Source organism: Scyliorhinus canicula, chromosome 15 (genome assembly GCF_902713615.1).
Source record: "Scyliorhinus canicula chromosome 15, sScyCan1.1, whole genome shotgun sequence".
NCBI lineage: Eukaryota > Metazoa > Chordata > Chondrichthyes > Carcharhiniformes > Scyliorhinidae > Scyliorhinus > Scyliorhinus canicula.
The window spans coordinates 23,541,788-23,562,214 of NC_052160.1; the positions used below are offsets into that span (position 1 = coordinate 23,541,788).

Consider the following 20,427-nt stretch of genomic DNA (forward strand, 5'->3'; position numbering starts at 1 on the left):
ACAAGTATGAAGTTATGTGAAAAGTCCCGAGTTGCCACATTCCGGCGCTTATTCCGGTAAACCAGTACAGGAATTGAACCCGCGCTGCTGGACTTGTTCTACATTACAAACAAGCTGTCTAGCCTACTGATGGCTCATATTTAAATGGTTTACTAATTTCATCATTGCTGCTGGACGACCTCTCTGGCCCTGAAAGACTAATTTTATATTTATGGAATGTTACGTTTCTCCATCATGATAAAAAATATCTCCATTTTAAAAAAAAGTAATATTTTAAGTTATGTTATGCGTATGTCCAAATCCTTGATTCAATTGCTGAAAAATATAATTAAAAATGAAGAATAATAAGTGCATTTTTACTTCCTGGCTTGCAGTTTGTGAAAATACTTCAATGCGATTGGCTGATCACCCTGCTAGATAATAATCGCTGCTGCTGGAAACTGGGAGATCCCCTTTGCTTGGTGCCAGGTTCAAAATTAAATTGGGACAGGATTAACCCAGGCCTGATTTGGATCTTTGTGGGCAACGTTCTTCAAGGTCACTGGCAATCGTCATCGCTTTGCCATTGACTGCAAAATGTGGGCCGTGGTGACAAGAGTGCATCAGAACACATGGCAATCAGCATTTGAGAAGTTAACATTCCAGGCAGTAATATCTTCACAGATACTTCTGCATGTCATAAGGAAAGGGACTCACATCTGAACAGCACCTTTAGTGACTTCACGATGCCCCGTTGTGCTTTGCAGCCAATGAAGTATTTTTTGAAGAGTGGTTACTGTTATAATGTAGGAAACACATCAGCCAATTTGACCACAGCAAGTTCCCACAAACAACAATGTGATAATAACCATTTTAGTGAAGTTTGATGAGAGATAACTATTCGCCAGGATACAGGGGATTTCACCCCTGTTCATCTTTGAATAATCTTTATTAGTATCACAAGTCGGCTTACATTAGCGCTGCAATGAAGTCATTGTGAAAATCCGCTAGTTGCCGCATTCCAGCGCCTGTTCAGGTACACTGAGGGAGAATTGATCTAACAAGCACGTCTTTCTGGACTTGTGGGAGGAAACCGGAACACCCGGAGGAAACCCACACAGACACAGGGAGAACGTGCAGAGTCTGCACAGGCAGTGACCCAAGTCAGGAATCGAACCTGGGACCAATACCGCCACATGGTCTTTTATATCCACTAAATAATGCAGACTGGACCTCAACTTAATCTCTCTCCTGAAAAATGGTACCTCCAAATGTGCAGCATTTCTTCAATGCTGCACGGAGAATGTCAGCTTGGGGTTTTTTGTGTCTGGTGTGGAGCTTGAACCCATGACCTTCTGCCCAATAGGCGAGTGTGCTACATAATGATATATGGCTGACAGCATTGTGAAGTTTTAAAGACACAAAATAAAATCCCACAGTCAGTGCTCCCTCCCAGGAAGTGCAAACTCAGATGGGGGAAAAAATAATATATGTTTTAATCATATCACAGAAAGTTGTCTGTACGAAAAGAAAGCGGCACTTATGTGAATCCTGACCAGTGATCAGGAACTAACCAGGCGCTCCTGGCAAGTCTCCAGTGGCAATTTTGTTGCTCCACCATTCACAATGACATTATTTTCAATCCAGGGAATGACATTGCCGGCCAGGTTGGCAGAACAGTTGGCTATGCTTCTGATAACATCCGAAGTGAGAATGCGGTCCCAGATATTGAAGTGGCTGAGTTCTCCAACAAATGCCTGTGTTGCATCGAACCTCCCTCCGACTGTGTCCTAAATTGGAGCAAATTTACATACAAATGTAAACAAAGAAAGGGAATATTCAATAAACAGGAAGATACTGAGAGGAAGCGAGAAACCCTGGGAATGCATCTCCATCATGAAGGTGGCGGGACAGATGGGCAAGGTGGTCAAGAAAGCCTATGGAATGCTTTCCTTTATTGGGTGAGGTATTGACTACAAAAGCAAGGACGTAGTGATGGAGCTGTATAAAACACTGGTTAGAACTCAGCTGGAGGTTTGTGTACAGCTCTAGGCACCACATTACAGGAAGGGCATAATTGCTCTGGAGAGAGTGCAGAGGAGATTTACAAGAATATTGTCAGGGCTTGAAAATTGCAGCTATGAGGAGATTGGAATAGGCTCGGGGTGTTTTCCTTTAGACAGAGGAGGCTAAGGGGTGACCTAATTGAGGTGTACAAAATTATGAAGGGTCGAGACAGGGAGACAGGAAAGACTTGTTTCCTCAAACTGAGGGGTCAATTACCGGGGGCATAGATTTAAAGTGATTGGCAGAAGGATTAGGGGGTAAGGGAGGAAAAGCCTTCACCCAGAGGGTGGTGGTTGTCTGGAATTCACTACCAAAGTTGGTGGTTAAGGCTGAAAACCTCAACCCATTTAAGAAAAAGGTACCTGGATCTACATCTGAAGTGCTGGAACCTGCAAGGATACAGACCAGGTGCACGAAAGAGGGGTTAAAATGAGCGGCTAGTTTATATTTTCTCTTTTTTGGCCAGTGCGGACATGATGGGCTGAATGGCCTCTTTCCGCACCATAACTTTTCAATAGTTCTAAATCGTTGCTGCAATGAATTCAATACAATTCTCAACTTATTCTCGATTGCTATGACGTTAGTGTTTGGTTTAGTGTTGCAGTTTACGGGTTCCAAATTGGCAGACTTTTGCCTTGGATTTCTCAGCTGTGTGAATTAATTTAATAGTTCATAGGAACAGGAGCAGGCCATTCAGCCCTTTTAGTCTGTTCCACCATTCAATGAGGTTATGGCTAATGTGCACTTCAACTCCATTCACCTGCCTTTCCTTGTTATTCTTGATCCTATGTCCTGTCAAAGCTCATGCCTCTAGTGATTTACAGCAATGTTTGATTGTTGCTCACATTTTCTTTTCTCTTATATTCTGCCTGCGAGACTATTCAAAACAAGCATCACTGAGTGAAAGCATTCTTCCTAATGTACACCATATAACTTCTCTGTCACATGTTTACATTTTTTCCTCATGATCCTATCATAGAATCATAGAATCCCTACAGGACAGAAAGAGGCCATTTGGCCCATCGAGTCTGCACTGACCCTCTGAAAGAGCCCCGTACCTCAGCCCAATTCCCCGCCCAAACCTCGTAACCCCATCTAACCTTTTGGACACTAAAGGGGTCATTTATCATGGCCAATCCACCTAACTTGAACATCTTTGGACTGTGGGAGGAAACTGGAGCACCCGGAGGAAACCCACGCAGACACGGGGGGAACGTGCAGACTCCGCACAGACAGTCAACCAAGGTCAGAATTGAACCGGGTCCCTAGCACTGTGAGAAAGCAGTGCTAACCACTGTGCCACCGTGCTGCCCCTAATCTGAAACAATATTATGGATGTATATTTGCATCCATTTAATATTTATGTAGGTTGATAATCCACCAATAACCATCTTCCTTCCAAACTCTCTTCAGTGTTACATGTGAATAGATCATGCAAACGTTTTGGTCAATGAGCAATGTTTTCTATGCAACAATGTTAAGTTGCAGTTACCAATTGTTTGATCAGCTACGTAGCCAATGTCATTTTATTTGCTGTAAACTCTGCTCCTATTAATTTCTTTCTTAGGCAATAAATTGGTTTCTATTTGTTTTCAATAATCAGCCTGGTTCTCCATTTTGCCGGCAGCCCGGGGGTTTCCCGGCGACGTGGGGCTGCCCCACAATGGGAAACCCCATTGGCCAACCAGAGAAATGGAGAATCCCGACGGCATGCTGGGACGGTGAAACTTTGCCAATATTGTCCATATCCCATGAATGAATAAACAAAATACAACTGGAATTCAAGCACTGATCTCCCATAGGGATCCATTCAATACTCATTCCATTTCAACTCTCTTCCATACCCTGTTTCATATTGTAACTCACTTTGCATCCAGTCCCATATTTTGTCCTGGAGTTATTAGATGTCTTTCATGTGGAACCTTTGCAAAAGCTTTCTGAAAGCCCAAATAAACTATGTCCCAGAGAGTTATGATATCAGCTTTATATGTTACATCCTCAATTATGTCAATTGGGCTTCTCAGGTTAAGGTCTGCCTCTTAATTCCACACTTGCTGGACATGAGGTGAAGAAAGCCATGGTAGTGAAGTGCTCTGGGTGCCATTGTTACCTGTTTCGTCCGGGAATACTGCACTTACTACCTGTCATGTCTCAAATTGTTGATCTCCTGAATATAAATGTTACTATCAAAAAGAAATCCTGTGTTAAAAAACTTTTTTTCAAGAATGATGTATAACTCTTACGTATTTCAGCTGATCCTTACATCACTATCTCAGCGGATGTTAGATGCGGAGGCCATGCTTTGCTTTTATAAATTTAGAGTATCCAGTTCTTTTTTTTTTCAATTAAGGGACAATTTAGCATGGCCAATTCACCTACCCTGCACATCTTTTTGGGTTGTGGGGTGAGACCTACGAAGACACGGGGGGAATGTGCAAACTACATACAGACAGTGACCCGGGGCCGAGATTGAACCCAGGTCCTCAGCACCGTGAAGCAGCAGTGCTAACCACTGCGCCACATTGCCGCCATCAAAGGCTACTGTTATATATATACAGTGACACTCACCTGCTCCTGTCCCAATATAAGGTCACCACCTGCTTTGATGGGATGCCAAGGTGCCAGATTCTCCCCCCTGCCAAGCAATTGGCCATCTTGATAAGCCTCCCACATGCCATCCCTGGTGGTCCATGTTATGCAAATGTGATGCCACTTTCCATCATTAATATTCATGGGCAGTTGGGCTACCTGTGAACAAGATACAGAGGATAAGGTCACTGATTCACACAAGGGTTTATTTTCATGCGTAGTTTAAACATTTAGGGCACGATGTACTCGAATGGGAACAGAGTCCCATAACGAACATGTTTAGCCGGATGTTTCCCAGCGCTCGGAGAGCCAAGAACCCCATGCTAGCAAACGGGACCCTGCTCCCTTTGGGTAGATTCGGGGCTCAGCAGGATACTCCTCGACAAGGCTGCATTTCATCCTGTTTCCGGCACTGAGGAGTTCCGAGGAGCAGAGACATTTTTAAATGGAGTTCCAATCTCCAAACCCCCTGATGCAACCCCCGAATCCCCCAAAAGCCCCAGCTCACCTATAAGAGCGTCCTCAGCACCCCCACCACACCCCCTTCACCCGTATAGGGTACCCCTCCCGGCCTAACCTCTGCCACCAGCTTGGCACTGCCAGCCTGGAACTGCCAAGGTGCCACTGCCAAGGTGCCAGGCTGGTGGTGCCTGGGTGACACCAGCAGTGCCAGGGTGCCACCCTGCCCAGAGGGCAAGCACCTTGGAGCCTCCAATACCCTGGGAGACCCCCATGTGTGTCCTTCCATCTGGTCGCCATATGTGGTGACCAGCACTGAATGGCGCTTGCCTGAGGTCTCCAAGGCGATGGAGTTAGATCCCTACACTTTGACTCGTTCATGGGAATGTAAATTAGAATAAGACTGAGTGTCTCACTCTAATATACAAATTGGCCTAAAAGTGATCTGCCCGCAATGGCCGAGATTCACATTGCGACGTCTCTCATGATCACATTAGATCTCGCAGGGCATGGCAAGCTGGGTTGATCCCGGAAGAAGGGACTCCAGGCATCTACCAGCCACGTAGCACTGCCTTTCGGGCATGGCCTTGGAAAGGGTTCACAAGAATGATCCCTGGAATGACGAGCTTGTCGTATGAGGAACGGTTGAGGACTCTGTCTGTATTCGTTGGAGTTTAGAAGGATGAGGGGGGATCTGATTGAAACTTACAGGATGCTGAAAGGCCTGGATAAAATGGATGTGGAAAGGATGTTTCCACTTGTAGGAAAAACTAGAAGCAGGGGACACAATCTCTGACTAAAGGGATGATCCTTTAAAACAGAGATGAGGAGGAATTTCTTCAGCCAGAGGGTAGTGAATCTGTGGAACTCTTTGCCGCAGAAGGCTGTGGAGGCCAAATCACTGAGTGTCTTTAAGACAGTGACAGATAGGTTCTTGATTAATAAGAGGATCAGGGGTTATGGTGAGAAGGCAGGAGAATGGGGATGAGAAAAATATCAGCCATGATTGAATGGCGGAGCAAACTCGATGGGCCGAGTGGCCTATTCCTGCTTCTTTGTCTTATGGTCTTATAACATAGCCGGTGGATCATCCCTTTAGTGTTGTTTTGCTTAAATGGCTCCAAATAAAATTAGCAGATTTCTGCATTTTCTAATTGGAAACCCAGAATATTGAACACCTGGAAGTGGTTACCAGGCAGCAGTCACTCACTTAGGGGTTTGGGGAATATGGTAAATCATGACAGGGGTTAGTTGGTCCATTATGTGGGGAATTGTAAATAGTCCGACATGGCAGAAATTTTGGATGGTGGTGAAAGGCTGTTAATTTCAACAAGTTAATTTCCTGATTACGATCACCTCCCCTCCCATTATCAAGTACCTATTGGCACTCATGGTCTGTTTCAGACATTAAAACCTTCAACCAAAAAACAATTTACATTTATGTAGTGCCATTAACATAGTAAAAGGCCCAAACATTTCATAGAGGCTTTATCAAACCGAATTTGACACCAAGTCACCTAAGAAGATATTAGGACAGCTGACCCTAAGCTTGGTGAAAGATATCAGGGTTAAAGGAGCATCCTGAAAAGGGGGAGAAGAGAGAGCTAGAGACGCAGACCGCTTCAGGGAGAGAAAATAGGCGATATTTAAGAGGCCAGAATTGGAGGAACGAGAGACCTCAGAGGTTTGTGGGGTTGGAGGATGCGACAGAGATAGGAAGGTGCAACGATTTGGAGCTTGAAATTCAAGGTGTTGCCAAACTGGGATCCAAGCACAGGATGCTGGGCGATTGGAACGGCAAGGTTACAGAAAATATAAGGTGGAAGGCTGGCCAGGAGAGTGTTCGAATCAACCAGGCCAGTTACAAAAGTAGGATTGGGGGTTTCAATAACAGCTGAGCTGAGATTTCTTCAGTGGTTATGGGGGCAGCAGCTCGCCTGAGGATCCGATAGGTTGCTACGGTTGTGAATGGTCTTGCTGAGCCTGATATAATGGCCAGGGTGTGGGCTGGAATGGTAGCTAAGGCACAGAGTTTGTGGCAAGGACTGAAATCAAGGACTTTGATTTTCCCGAGCCTAAAGTATGATCACTTTGGCAAGGCAGCTGAAGTTGGCAACTCACTAACAGTTACGACATACAGAGGACAAAGGGTAAAAATTGGTCCAAATAATGTACTGTTTGTGGTAACTTGAGACCACAAAGCAGGTAATCAAATGCGTTGTTTAAAAGAATGAACTTCTTTATATAAATAAATATCAAAGTTTGACAATCACAGTAACTCAGTAGAACAGTGAGTTCTAACTAGAATTCTAACTATGAAAACACGAGCACGAGTTGTGCTTACAGGTCACTGTAGAACATAGAACATAGAACAGTACAGCACAGAACAGGCCCTTCGGCCCTCGATGTTGTGCCGAGCAATGACCTCCCTACTCAAACCCTATACCCTATCCACCCTATACCCGTAACCCTTAACCTTACTTTTAGGACACTACGGGCAATTTAGCATGGCCAATCCACCTAACCCGCACATCTTTGGACTGTGGGAGGAAACCAGAGCACCCGGAGGAAACCCACGCACACACGGGGAGGACGTGCAGACTCCACACAGACAGTGACCCAGCTGGGAATCGAACCTGGGACCCTGGAGCTGTGAAGCATTTATGCTAACCACCATGCTACCGTGCTCCCCACGTCTTGCAGACGAAAAAGCCCGCACATTCTCAGAACCCACAACACACTGGGAGTTGGACTCCCCCTGTACCATAGAATTATAGAATCCTCACAGTGCTAAGGGAAGCTGTTTGGCCCATCGAATCTGTACTGATCCGCCAAATGAACACCCCACCCAGGTCCACTCCCTTGCCCCAATCCCGGAAGCCCACCCAACCTTTGGACACTAAGAGGCAATTTAGCATGGCCAATCCACCTATGGTAGCACCATGGTAGCACAGTGGTTAGCACTGTTGCTTCACAGCTTCAGGGTCCCAGGTTCGATTCCCGGCTTGGGTCACTGTCTGTGCGGAGTCTGCACGTTCTCCCTGTGTCTGTGTGGGTTTCCTCCGGGTGCTCCGGTTTCCTCCCACAGTCCAAAGATGTGCAGGTTTGGTGTATTGGCCATGCTAAATTGCCCCTTAGTTTCCAAAATATGTTGGATGGGGTAACTGGATTAAGGGGATAGGGTGGGTGTGTACTTTCCAGGGTCCAGTGCAGACCCGAAGGGCTGAATGGCCTCCTTCCACCCTGAAAATTCTATGATTCTATGAAACTGCACATTTTGGAGTGTGGGAGGAAACCCACACAGACATGAGGAAAATGTGCAAACTCCACATAGACAGTCACCGGAGGTCGGAATCGAACCCGGGTCCCTGGCACTGTGAGGCAGCAGTGTTATTCACTGTGCCACCATGCTGCCCTCCTCGACCATAATATGGAGCCACCGTTTACAACATACAGTCATCATTTAATAGCTTAGATGGTTTTCATAAATTTGTGGCATTCTCAATGTGCTTTACAAAAGAAAGGTTCAGAGTTAGGGGAGAAGACGGTGGATGTATAGTCATGTAAAGACTATAAGGAAGCTTTGAAGGTGGGGGGAGAACTAGCAAAGCAGAGGAGTTTAGGATCAATACCTGGAGTCAGAATTATCTATTCCGTAAGTTGACAAAGATGAAAACCTTCATTCTTAAAGTGGCCCACGTTTCAAAATGGCAATGAATTGTTTGACGAAAAAAGTCAATATATCACTTAAATATATTTTGACACATGTAAATGTTCAATCATTAATATTATCAATTATCTCTGTGTGCCATATGGAAGACATGATATATACCTTGTCATTGATAAGAAGTTCAATTGGATTTTTTCCCCATTCAATGAGCACAATTTCATTAGTTTGTCCGGACACAGCATACGAGAACGGTGTTCCAATACCAGACGATGCCCTGGACCGGATCCACATGCACACAGTGAAGGCATACATCTCAGGGAGACTCTTCTTTATCCTGGCAAACAGATAATTTGTTCGCAAAGGCAGTGCCACCTTGAAATCATCGGGTGACTTAAAGCCACTGCTCTCTAGTGGGGGCAAATAATTAATGATTAAAAAATATATTTTTTTTATTTGTCAGATACAGATTATATTTTGAGAAGATCCGGGAATCTCAAAGCAACATTTATGAACAATTGTTTACAAAATATTTGTAATTTCAAAAAATAATAGATCCTGAACAACTGGATGCCATTGTACAAAGGATTGTCTTTTTCTGTATCCAGTCATTCTACTTGCTGCTTTATATACTTCAAGGTCAGGACTGCATAATGCTACAGAGAACAGAGGGGCATTAATTCATTGCGTATAAGCCATTGAAAGTACTCTGCCATCTAAGGCTCGGTGATTTGAGATGTACTTGCGGTGGTTATATTGTCACCTTGTTAAAAAACAAACCTATATTTATGCAACCCCTTTCAGAACCTCAGGACAACCCAAAGCACTTTGCTGTTAACAAACTACTTTTGATGTGTTGTTACGGTTGCAACATAGGAAAGACAGCAGCCAATTTGTGAACAGCAAGTTCCATCAAACAACAATCTGATAAGGACCAGCTGATCCACTTTTGTCATATTGATTGAGGAACAAATATTGATCAGGCAACCAGGGATAACGCATCTATTCTTTGAAATAGTCTCAAAGGGTTTTTATGTCCACCTGAGAGGGCAGACTGGGCACCAGTTTAATGTTTCAAGTGAAACCGGGCGGGACTCTCTGACCCCGGGCCGGGTTGGAGAATTGCCGGGGGGGGGGGGTCACCGGAGAATTGCTGCCATTGGCACTGGCGCGGTTGGTGCGGCGCCGATGGGGGCCGCTCTACGCAGCCCCCCCCCCCCCAGCGATTCTCCATGCGCATTGGGCCACGTGGCCGCTGAGTCCCGCCGGCGCGTTCACCCGGTCCTACCCGGTGGGACCTCGCCGTCCATCCCGCGGGGGGTACGGTCTGGTGGGGGGGAGGAGGGATCCGACCCCGGGGGGGGGCTCCACTGTGGCCCGCAATCAGGGCCTACCGATCGGCAAGCCAGCTTCTCCTGGTCGGGGCCTATTTCACTCTTGTGCCGGACCCCTGTAGCTGTCCATCATGTTGCGTTTGCGCCGGTCGTAACGTGCATGCGCGAGTTCGCGCCAGCTGTAGCGTGCGTGCGCAGACCTGTGGTGCCTGTTTGACACCAGTATCAGCAGCTGGAGCTGCGTGAGTCGTTCCAGTGCCGTGTTGGCCCCCTGTAGGGTGCAGGAATCTGGGGGCCTGTTGACACCATCGTAAAACGCGACGGCATTTCCGATGGCGTCAACACTTAGCCTCAGGATCAGAGAATTCCGCCCAGTACCTCCAACAATGAAGCACTCCCTCAATATTGCACTGGAGTGTGACCCTTGATTCTGTACTCAAGACCCTGAAGTGGAACTTGGACCCACAAACTTCAAGAGTACTAGGCACTGAGCTAAAACTGTAAGTAAATCGTGACAGACAACATTCCATTCAAGCTTTTAACCAAGGTTATGTTAATATTCATAATTAATACGAATATGATAGTTGACAATTAAGACTTGGAACGAACCAACAATTTCTAATGTTTGGTCCTGCAGGTCTGTGCATTGGCACAATTTGTAGATTGGGATTTCTAGTTTTAGTGTAAATCAATAACTGGCTGAAAATAAGACCTTGAAGGGCAATTCTCCTGTTTATCTTATCAGGTCAAATGTGTTTTCACTTTAAATAATCTAAATAAGCATTATTTTAAAATAACCAGAAGTTATTGATTCAAGACGAATATTCCAATAACTTTGTTCAGTCAATACCTTTCTCTAATTCAGTAACCCTTTCATGCAATGCATTGAGAGCAGACTCTGTCTTGTAACGGTGGGCTGCAGTCTCATTCAGAAGAATGTATTTGTCATCCTCGAGCTCAGAGACTTTGTTCAACAGTTGACTTTCCAAATCCCCGAGCTTTCTCTGAAGCTGTTCACGGAGGTCACTGGGGAAAGCATGGTTGGAAAGATCAGGACGTGTCTGTTGCTGTTGCAAAATAAAACACAGACCATAAGCACTGAGAACTGAACCATGATCAATAAGCTTCAAAGCATGGGCTTACTTACTAACTTAATATACATTGATATATTCTGTTCTTTCACTATCCTCTAGCTTACAAATTTTCAAACCAAAGTCATCATCTGGAGAGAGGTCTGTGAAATCATCATATTTATCTATTTACTGACTGACTTAGTAATGGATTATTTCCACTGCTGCAACATAATAATGTTAAAAAATCATTTACTACGTCAGCAGTGTTCCCTTCTAGGTAGTTACCACTTTTGGAATTTAGGATACCCAGAATATATCAATATTTGCAGAAGATTCCTGGAAGGCCATCAATATTTTGCAAATGGGATCCTCCATATATAATTCCTTGAAAATCATTGGTCTTGTTGACAGTGCAGGGGTTGGGAAATGTATTGCACAGAGAATAACAGCAGGCTGGGAGTGTGCTGTACCACTGAACAGACTGCCACTGTAATAACACATGATATTCTATTTTTCACCTTAGTGATCTGTCCCCTTGGAATGTTGTTATTTAGAGTGCACATGTTCCATTACTGACTCCAGTTACTCCCCCACCCCTGCTGGTGCTAATTGACAGGCACCGACATTTGTAACACATTTTCACATCGAGCAACAAGGACCGGTTGAACGTTTTTATTCCATTAAATATGACTTTTGTGACAGTTCTCTAATTGCTAAAGCATTTTAAATCACATAGTCTAATTTTCCAACACAAGTACTTAACAAACCTAGATTGCCTGATATCTTCATGGAGCCATTCATCAGTTTAAAATTAAGTGAATCAGTGGGCAAAGACATTTTGATACAGACAAGCTAAGCTCTGGTTTGCTAATATTAAATAAGTCAGACCTATATCATTAGTTGAAAGCATGTGAATGGTTAAGCCATACTCTCCTTTATTGGATTAAAGCATTAATAGAATGCTTAGCCTGTCGAAGTGAAATTATTATCTATCATTTAGCTTTCAGGTTTCTCTACATAACATGTTTGGTTGATCACAAAACTGCCCAATATACAAGGCTGCCCTTAATGTAGTGAATTTTATGCAGTAGAGAGGTTGGAGAGGTAATTATGTGGGCCAAGTACAGTTTAAATCAGAGTAAATTAATCTATTCCAGATTAGGTTTGGGAGAACTGGGTGCTTAGGTTACATGCGCATTGCAAATTAATGTCTATAATTTTGTTCAATGCTGTAAGTGTACACCATAGAGCCACAGAATTCCTACAGTGCAGAAGGAGGCTATTCAGCCTATCAAGTCTGCACCGACCCTTTGAAAGAGCACTCTATCTAGGCTCACTCCCCCACCCTATCTCAGTAACTCTATAACCCCACAAAACCTGCACATCTTTGGACAGTAAGGGTCAATTTAGTATGGCCAATCCACCTAACATGCACATCTTTGGATTTACACCTTGCTTGAAAATAATTCATCACTTGATTGTGTTTAGGTTTTTGTGAAAAGGTAATCTTTTCAGCACATTTCCTCAAATTTCACGTGTAATTGTTCAGAAATTATGTTAAATGGACTAATACGTAGCATTACTTAGTAAACTACAATAATATTGAACAGACTACATTAATATTGAATGAACTACATACACTATGTAATAAACAAAGCACATTATAAATATCGCAGGTAACATTATATAAAAACCATAAGGATAAAAAGGAAAGACAGTGATTTGTATTTTATGTAAAATAGCTGGTATGAAATTAAAGTTGGAGAAGTCATTTAAATTCAGTTAAATCAAGAGAATATCGCCACATCTGTTCAAGAAATTATTAATAAACATGAGACTCATGTCAGAAAGGCGCCTATGTAAACATTTTAATCAGAACATTTTGCTAAAATGTCCAATTTTCTTGAGAATGCCATGTTTAATGTTTATACAGAATAAAATAATTGTCAGAATTGTCATTCTCTGATAAAAAATCAATGTAGATTAAAATGAATAAATGTATAAAAGATGAAGACTGTACTGCATTCTTCCAAAATTGTCTTCTAAATCCAATCATTGTGGGCGGGATCGCTTTTTAACAAATTTGCATATTAGAGCGAGACAGCGAGACTCACTCTAATATGCACTCCCACTATCTACACAGGCATCAGGATCTAATCCCTTCACGTTGGAGACCTCGGGCAAGTGCTGATCAGTGCTGGTCTCTACAAATGGAGACCAGATGGAGCAGCACTCATGGGGGTCTCCCAGGGGTTTGGAAGCCCCCAGGCAAATGGGCAGGGTGACACCCTAGCACTGCTGAGGTGGCTGGGGCACTGCCAGCTGGCAGTCCCATGCTGGCATAGTTCCCACAATGGGATTGGGCCGGGAGTGCCCTGTGCTGCCCTACCCCACCCGCCCCCAAGGATCCCCTATAGGTGAGCTGATGTTTGGGGGTTGGGCCTGGAGGTCAAGAGATTGGGATGCCATTTAAAAATGGCAAAACTTAGTGTGGTTTCATTGGGGAGTTCCCCGCTGAAGCCCTCAATCTACCCAAATGGCCATTCGATAGCATGGTGTTTCTCAGCACTCTGAGCACTAGGAAACATCCAGCTAATCGTGCGCGAGCTGTGGGACTGTTTCCATTCAGGTAGATCACGACCATTGTCGCTCCTCATTTTTTATACCAAAATAAATTAGTTCACATTTCTCTGCATTAAAATTTCAAACCTGTCCGTCTATTCCACCAAACTGCCTATAACCGTTTGAAGTTTTATACTATCCTCCTCACAGCTCATAATACTTCCAAAAGTTTTGTATCCAAAAAAGGTGAATTTGTACACCAAGGTCTAGGTTATTTATATGTATCAGGAAGAGTAGTTACTCTAACAGTGACCAGTGGGAAACATCACTATAAATCTTTCTGCAATCTGAAAAATAACTGGCAACCATTGTTTCTTGCTATTCAGCCAACTTTGTATCCATGTTGTTGCTATCCCATTTATTCCATGAGCTCTAACTTTGCTCAGGAGTCTGCTGTGTGATACGTTGTCAAATATATCTTGGAAGTCCACGCACACCACATTAGCAGCATTACCCTCCTCGAGCTCTCATTGACCTCATCAGACAATTGAAACAAGTTAGTTATCTGCAATGTATCCTTAACAAATCTATGCCGTCTTTCCTTAATTAATCTGCATTTGCTCAAGTGACTATTAATTTTGTCCCAAGGTATCATTTAGAGAAACTTCTCTGCAGTAAAGGTTACATTGACTGGATGTGGTTGCTGGGCTTATCATTTTTGAAAATGGCTATTACATTTGCAACTCTCCAGCCTCTGGCACCACCCATGAGACTAAAGAAGATTTGAAATAAATATGACTAGTGCCTTCCTAATTTCCACTCTCACTTCCCATATTATCCTTGCATGTATCTCATTTGGTCCAAGTGCCTTATGAATTTTAAGTGTAGGCAGTCTATCTAATACCTTCTTCTTATCAATTTTAAAACCTGCAGGAGTCTGAATGACCTCCTCTTTCATTATGGCCTGCACAACACCTGCTGCCTGGGTAAAGACAAATGCAAAGGACGTGGGCCTTAATTAAAATTAATACCTCGGCCATGCCTCCATGTTTATATCTCTTCTTTGATTACTAATCGACCCTACTCCTCCTTTTAGCACCCTAGTGGAAAACAACTGAACTATTTCACCAACACCTCCCCCATTCTAGTAGCACCACCCCAGAGTTCTCTTCAATTGATGGGCACACACAACTGATTCCTAGTAAATTATTAATACAGGTGTCTTTAACTCAGCCTTCCTCTTCAAATCAATATTGTTCATTTGGTTAATATGGCAATTATTGCAGTGAAACTAATGCCATACGCGAGCAGATCCACCATTGATAATGACTTAATCTCAAACTACTTGTCTGGTGCTGTCTTTGCTTCATGGTGTGCTGGAAGGACTGCTCATGGTGTTTCAAATAAGTCCTGTTTTATTGTTTGGCACAAGAGTCAGAACAATATGCCTTACTTGACGTTAGGAGTGCACTACCCGAAAAGATGATGAAACAAATTCAATAGTAACTTGCAAAAAGGAATCAGATAAATACTTGAAGGGGAGAAAAATTTCAGGACCACGGAGCAAAGACTGAAAAATGTGATTAATTGAATAGTTAATTCAAAGACTAAGCACCTTGGGCCGAATGGCTTCCTTCTGTGCCGGAAGGTTCTATGATTACAAAGCCAGAGCAAGTCGTTTTGAGATGATATTGTTCTCAGTGATTAATTTTCAATGGGAAGCAAAGAGTGAGTTTCTGCTCATCTTTAAAGAGACTCGTTAGCTGATAGCACTTGTTGGGTCAGAGTATGTCACTGGCAAACATGGCCTGTGCCTCTGAAAGTGCATCAGACAGACATATGTTATCGGTCTTGAAGTCTAAGAGCGGCTTAAAAATTTCCTCTCACTTAAAGAGGAACATTCATCTACATTTCCCCTTCTTGTTTCGCCCTATTCTCAAATTACTTTCATTAAAAGCACACCCACCCACACACACACCACTCACACACACACAGTGCGCTGTGCATTCCATCCTAAAGAGTGGCCGGGAGTTTAGTTCACAGATCTGGAGGTTCAGAACCAAGGACAGCTCCAGCTATTGACTCGGTTCAGCACCAAGGACAGCACCAGTCATTGACACCAAGGACAGCTCCGGCTACAGACTCTCGGTTCGGCTCCAAGGACAGCTCCGGCTATTGCCTCTCTGCGGCGTTGGTCAGTTCAGCACCGCGGACAGCTCCACTCCCCGGGACCGCTGTGGGCGCAACGATGCCAGAAGGAGCAAATGTGAACGCCTGGAGGGAAAACGGTCCAAATGAGCCGTGATGATCATTCCTGCCCCGATTGCTGAACCTCGCCCAGCCTGACTCCAAATCTGTGACACACACTCCGAGCCTCAGCTGGCTCAAAGAGCCTATCGCGACCCTACAGAAACTGGAGCACATCAGGGCACTTCCAGAGAGCTCGGCAGAGGGAAAAGAGGAGAATAACACGGTGAGAAGTGCGGGCTGACAACTCTTACATGTCTTTACCTGTGGGCTTGAAGTTGTTGGTCTTACCTCCAGGCTCCCCAGTCTATCCTTCAGTGCCTGTATTGCTCGACCCAGATGGTCGACCACTTCGCTGTGGTCCCGGGGGAGGTCGCCCATGGTGTCTTTGCCATTCGGTTTATCGCTCGGTTTCCTCCGGTTCCCCTTGTACTTGGTTTCCAGCTGGGCGCCCTCGCACCTGGTCAGTTTGCTGGTCAGCTCCTTGATGGTCTCCTTTTGGTTGCCCATGGTCTCCTTCTGCTGCAGGATGGTCTCCCTTAGGTGCATCACCGTGGCCCGGAGGTCCTGCTCCTGGGGCGTGTTAACCTGAGCTGCCGCAGGGGGCACCGGGCATGTGGGGTCTGCATCTAACGGTATGGAGGTGCAGACGAACCGGGTGGCCTTCGAGTCGTGGGCCGGTGCCGTGGAGCTGATGCCGGTAACGAGAAGAGCGGCGGCAGCCAGCAGAAGCAACATGCTGGTGGCGACCAGATAGTTAGTTCCGAGTGAGGCAGCAACTCCAGCCGGCTGTGGGAATGAGGGAGCCGCGGTGGGAGAGGGTTGCAACTGGCGGTGCGATCACACCCCGAAGCCGATTAATGCTCTTGCCGCCTTCATCCGCGCCTATTTATTGGTGGGAAAAGATTTTGCGTCAGCTAGCCTCCAAGGAATGAACGAGATCCGGACAGTTGCAGCTCCGCCCCTGTGTCGGTTTCCACATCAGTCATGTTGCAATATCCGAGCAGCCAAGGCAGGAAACACGCGAATGCCCCTCACCCCCCAGCCGAACCCACACCACCATTCACTTATTGCTTCACCTCCATTCAACACTCATCTCCACTTGAATCATCATTGAACGACATGGAGCTGATGAAGATTTTACTCATGGGAGTTCAAGAAAAATAGGTTAACGATCTCTTTGAACAATCACCCGACGAGTCAATCCCCACTTGGTCCATTCGCCCAGGTTAACATTACCCGATGAGTTAGTATCTATTTTGGGTTCGAGCTAAGAAACGACGGATGTACCGTGACACAACTGGGTAAATTTTAATAAACCACCTACGTAGGAAAGACATTAAGGACGAATTTACAAGCAAATTCCTGAGAGGTGAAAGAATTATAGAATCATTCTAATGGATGGGGATTGTACTGATTCCAGTATGAACGGGGGTACAGATAGTATGCATGGCATTGCGGGAGGGAGAGTTTCTAAAGCGCATTCAGAAGAATTTTCCATATCAGTATGTTTCCAGTCCAACAAGGAAGGAGGAATTGTTGGATTGGGTTCTGTAAAATGATGCAGGAGAAGTGGATCAAGTGTCAGGAGATGATCATAATATTATGAGGATTAGATTCACTATGGAAAAGGGCAAGGAGCACTCCAGAGTAAAAATAAATAATTGGATGGGGCAAATATCAATGCGGTGAGAATGGATCTAAGAACTTAAGACTGAGGAGCAGGGGCAGGCAATTCAACCTCTCGAGCCTGCTCCGCCATTCAATATGGTCATGGCTGATCTCCTCTTAACCTCTGCTCCATTTCCCTGCCTGTTCTCCATAACCCTTCAACCCATTACTAATTAAAAATCTGGCTAAATTTACTCAAAGTCCTGACATCTACACACTCTGGGGTAGTAAATTCCACAGATTCATGACCCTTTTAGAGAAGTAATTTCTCCTCATGTCTGTTTTAAATCTGCTACCCCTTAACCTAAAACTATGACCTCTCGTTCGAGAATGCCACAGAAGATGAAGCATCATTGATGCAGACAGTGGTATGTACGATACTTTGCTTCCTAAAGTCAATGACGAGCTCCTTAGTTTTGTTGACGTTGAGGGGGAGATTGGTGTCATTACACCACGCCACTAAGTTATCTTTCTCCCTCCTGCACGCCGACTCATCGTTGTTCGAGATCTGACCCACTATGCTCAAGTTATCAGTAAACTTGCCGATGGAGTTGGAGCCAAACTTTGCCACTCCTTTACTATTCGGTTACTGCTATTTCATCACTTTAACAGCGGCATTCCTGAAGTCAGAAAATTTATTTTTGGCTTCTTTTCACATTGGAACTCTTCTTGAGACTGTGATTGGCCCAACAGACATCCTAACATTTATATAACACTTTACGTGACCTCAGTATGTCTCAACTGAAACATTCCTGTAGGATAGCCACTGTTATAGAACATAGAACAGTACAGCACAGAACAGGCCCTTCGACCCTCGATGTTGTGCCAAGCAATGATCACCCTACTCAAACCCACGTATCCACCCTATACCCGTAACCCAACAACCCCCCCCCCCCCTTAACCTTACTTTTTAGGACACTACGGGCAATTTAGCATGGCCAATCCACCTAACCCGCACAGCTTTGGACTGTGGGAGGAAACCGGAGAACTCGGAGAAAACCCACGCACACACGGGGAGGACGTGCAGACTCTGCACAGACAGTGACCCAACCGGGAATCGAACCTGGGACCCTGGAGCTGTGAAGCATTTATGCTAACCACCATGCTACCGTGCTGTCCTAGTATAGGAAACATGACAACCATTTCACGCACAGCCAGTTCCCACAAACAGTAATGACCAGCCCCACACTTTTTAAGCAATACCTGTATTGGTTGAGGGATAAATATTGGCCAAGACAACAGGGAGGACAGCTTTGTATCTCTTGGAATAGGACCATGAGATCTTTATGCCCACCTGAGAGGGCAGACATTATATCAAAATGATGGTACCTCCAACAGTGCTGCACATCTTTGGTACTAGAGTGGAACTTAACTAGATTTTGTGCTCAAGCCTCAGTATCTCCGATGGAGAAAGCATGTGCTACCCACTGAGCACAGCCGACACCTTTACATTTCCCAATGACTCATTACAATCTCCCTAAAGGCTGATAACTTAAAAAAATAAATTTGAACTTTCAGTTACTAGCTGAAATTATTAGACTGAAAATTTTCAAATTTAAAAACTTTTACTGTAACAAATGACTAAGAAAACCTTATTGACTAATTACTACTTTCTATTTGTAGGCAGCCTTTACTTTAAACCACAGAAAATATAAAGTTCCTTTTCATACTTATCACCTATTGCATTCTGCACAGAATTACAGATTTTATAGCAGTTACTCACAGCTTCCAATGAATTGCCTCTTTTCACTCCCCCAGACGGGTAACTTCTGATCCCAGGACTGACTTTCACTGTGGAAGTTACACTGTAGATGCCTTCCCTCTAGCATCAAATTGAGTGAATCTTCTGGCCTCCCTTAAATCCTCACACACTTTGTTTTCAAACTGAGTTTGATTTCCCACCCACAGTCAATGTGATGAACAATTGAGTCAACATTTTCTCTGACCCAGGGCAAGAATGTCGACTCCTATCTCCTGCTCTCTACTTCTCAGAAAGCTGCAGAGAAATTATTGTCTGTCTGCATTATTCATTAATTTATAGGAAGCCTGTAACCTGATATCAAAACTTCTTAACCCTCTATCCCCTAACAACATAACAATTTATATCTAACTAAAAATGGTAATTAGTTATCCTTTATCCCACTCACTTTAATGTTAGAAGTAAATAGATCGTTGACAGCATAACCGTTTAAATTCAATATCCATAATATCTTTCTGGGACTTTAGGAGACTCAGGGTCTACTTTGCCACCATTGTCTCCAAGCACCTTCTTATTTGTAAAACAGTCTATGTCCTACCTTGACTTCTAATGTTTAAACCACCCAGGCTTACTGTCAGGCAGACTGCAAAACAGGTCACCATGACCCCTTTCACTTACCCTAAATTTAAACATGCAGTAGCAAAATATAAATCTTGTAAACCTTGTAATTGTAACAGACACCAAAACTACCATTCCACGCTCCACTATAAAATTGGTCAGTTTTTAAATGATCCAGCCTGTGAATTAAACTTTTTCTAATTTGAATTTAAACAATGCACGCACACAGCATAATTTCCAATGGCATTAACACTAACTTAGATACCTTTCACAAAATCATCTCAATGCGTAACAGAGGCAGAAGACCATTTTAATTACTCATGGCGCAATGCTACAAAAAATAAAGTAACATCTCCCCCTGCTGTGTCATTACCTCATGTGACCTTTCTGTATTCCATTTGAACTCTGTCATCCAAAGATAACTGGCAAAAGCTGAAAACATCTGTGCATCAACCCCTCTGT

At 44.2% G+C, this 20,427-nt stretch overlaps 1 protein-coding gene across 2 annotated transcripts; it reads right to left on the bottom strand.

Moving 5' to 3' along the window:
• Positions 1 to 1,039: 1,039 nt before the first annotated feature.
• nptx2b (neuronal pentraxin IIb) lies at positions 1,040 to 16,849 on the bottom strand. 2 transcript variants are annotated; one of them, XM_038820498.1, is made up of 5 exons: positions 16,269 to 16,849; positions 10,946 to 11,162; positions 8,927 to 9,171; positions 4,615 to 4,794; positions 1,040 to 1,769 (listed from the first exon to the last, which is right to left on the bottom strand). In XM_038820498.1, the coding sequence occupies exons 1-5, from the start codon at positions 16,713 to 16,715 to the stop codon at positions 1,542 to 1,544; spliced, it is 1,317 nt and encodes a 438-aa protein (XP_038676426.1). In that variant the 5' UTR covers positions 16,716 to 16,849; the 3' UTR covers positions 1,040 to 1,541. The 2 variants fall into 2 exon arrangements, with proteins under 2 accessions (XP_038676426.1, XP_038676425.1); XM_038820497.1 differs by having other exon boundaries at positions 16,242 to 16,849.
• Positions 16,850 to 20,427: the final 3,578 nt, after the last annotated feature.

Coding starts and splice junctions, on each gene's coding strand:
- nptx2b (XM_038820497.1), bottom strand. CDS start 16,715: ATGTTGCTTCTGCTGGCTGCCGCCGCTCTTCTCGTTACCGGCATCAGC. Junction 4,795..8,926: donor AACTTCTTATCAATGACAAG/GTATATATCATG, acceptor TCTTGTTCACAG/GTAGCCCAACTGCCCATGAA. Junction 1,770..4,614: donor TTATATTGGGACAGGAGCAG/GTGAGTGTCACT, acceptor GCTCCAATTTAG/GACACAGTCGGAGGGAGGTT.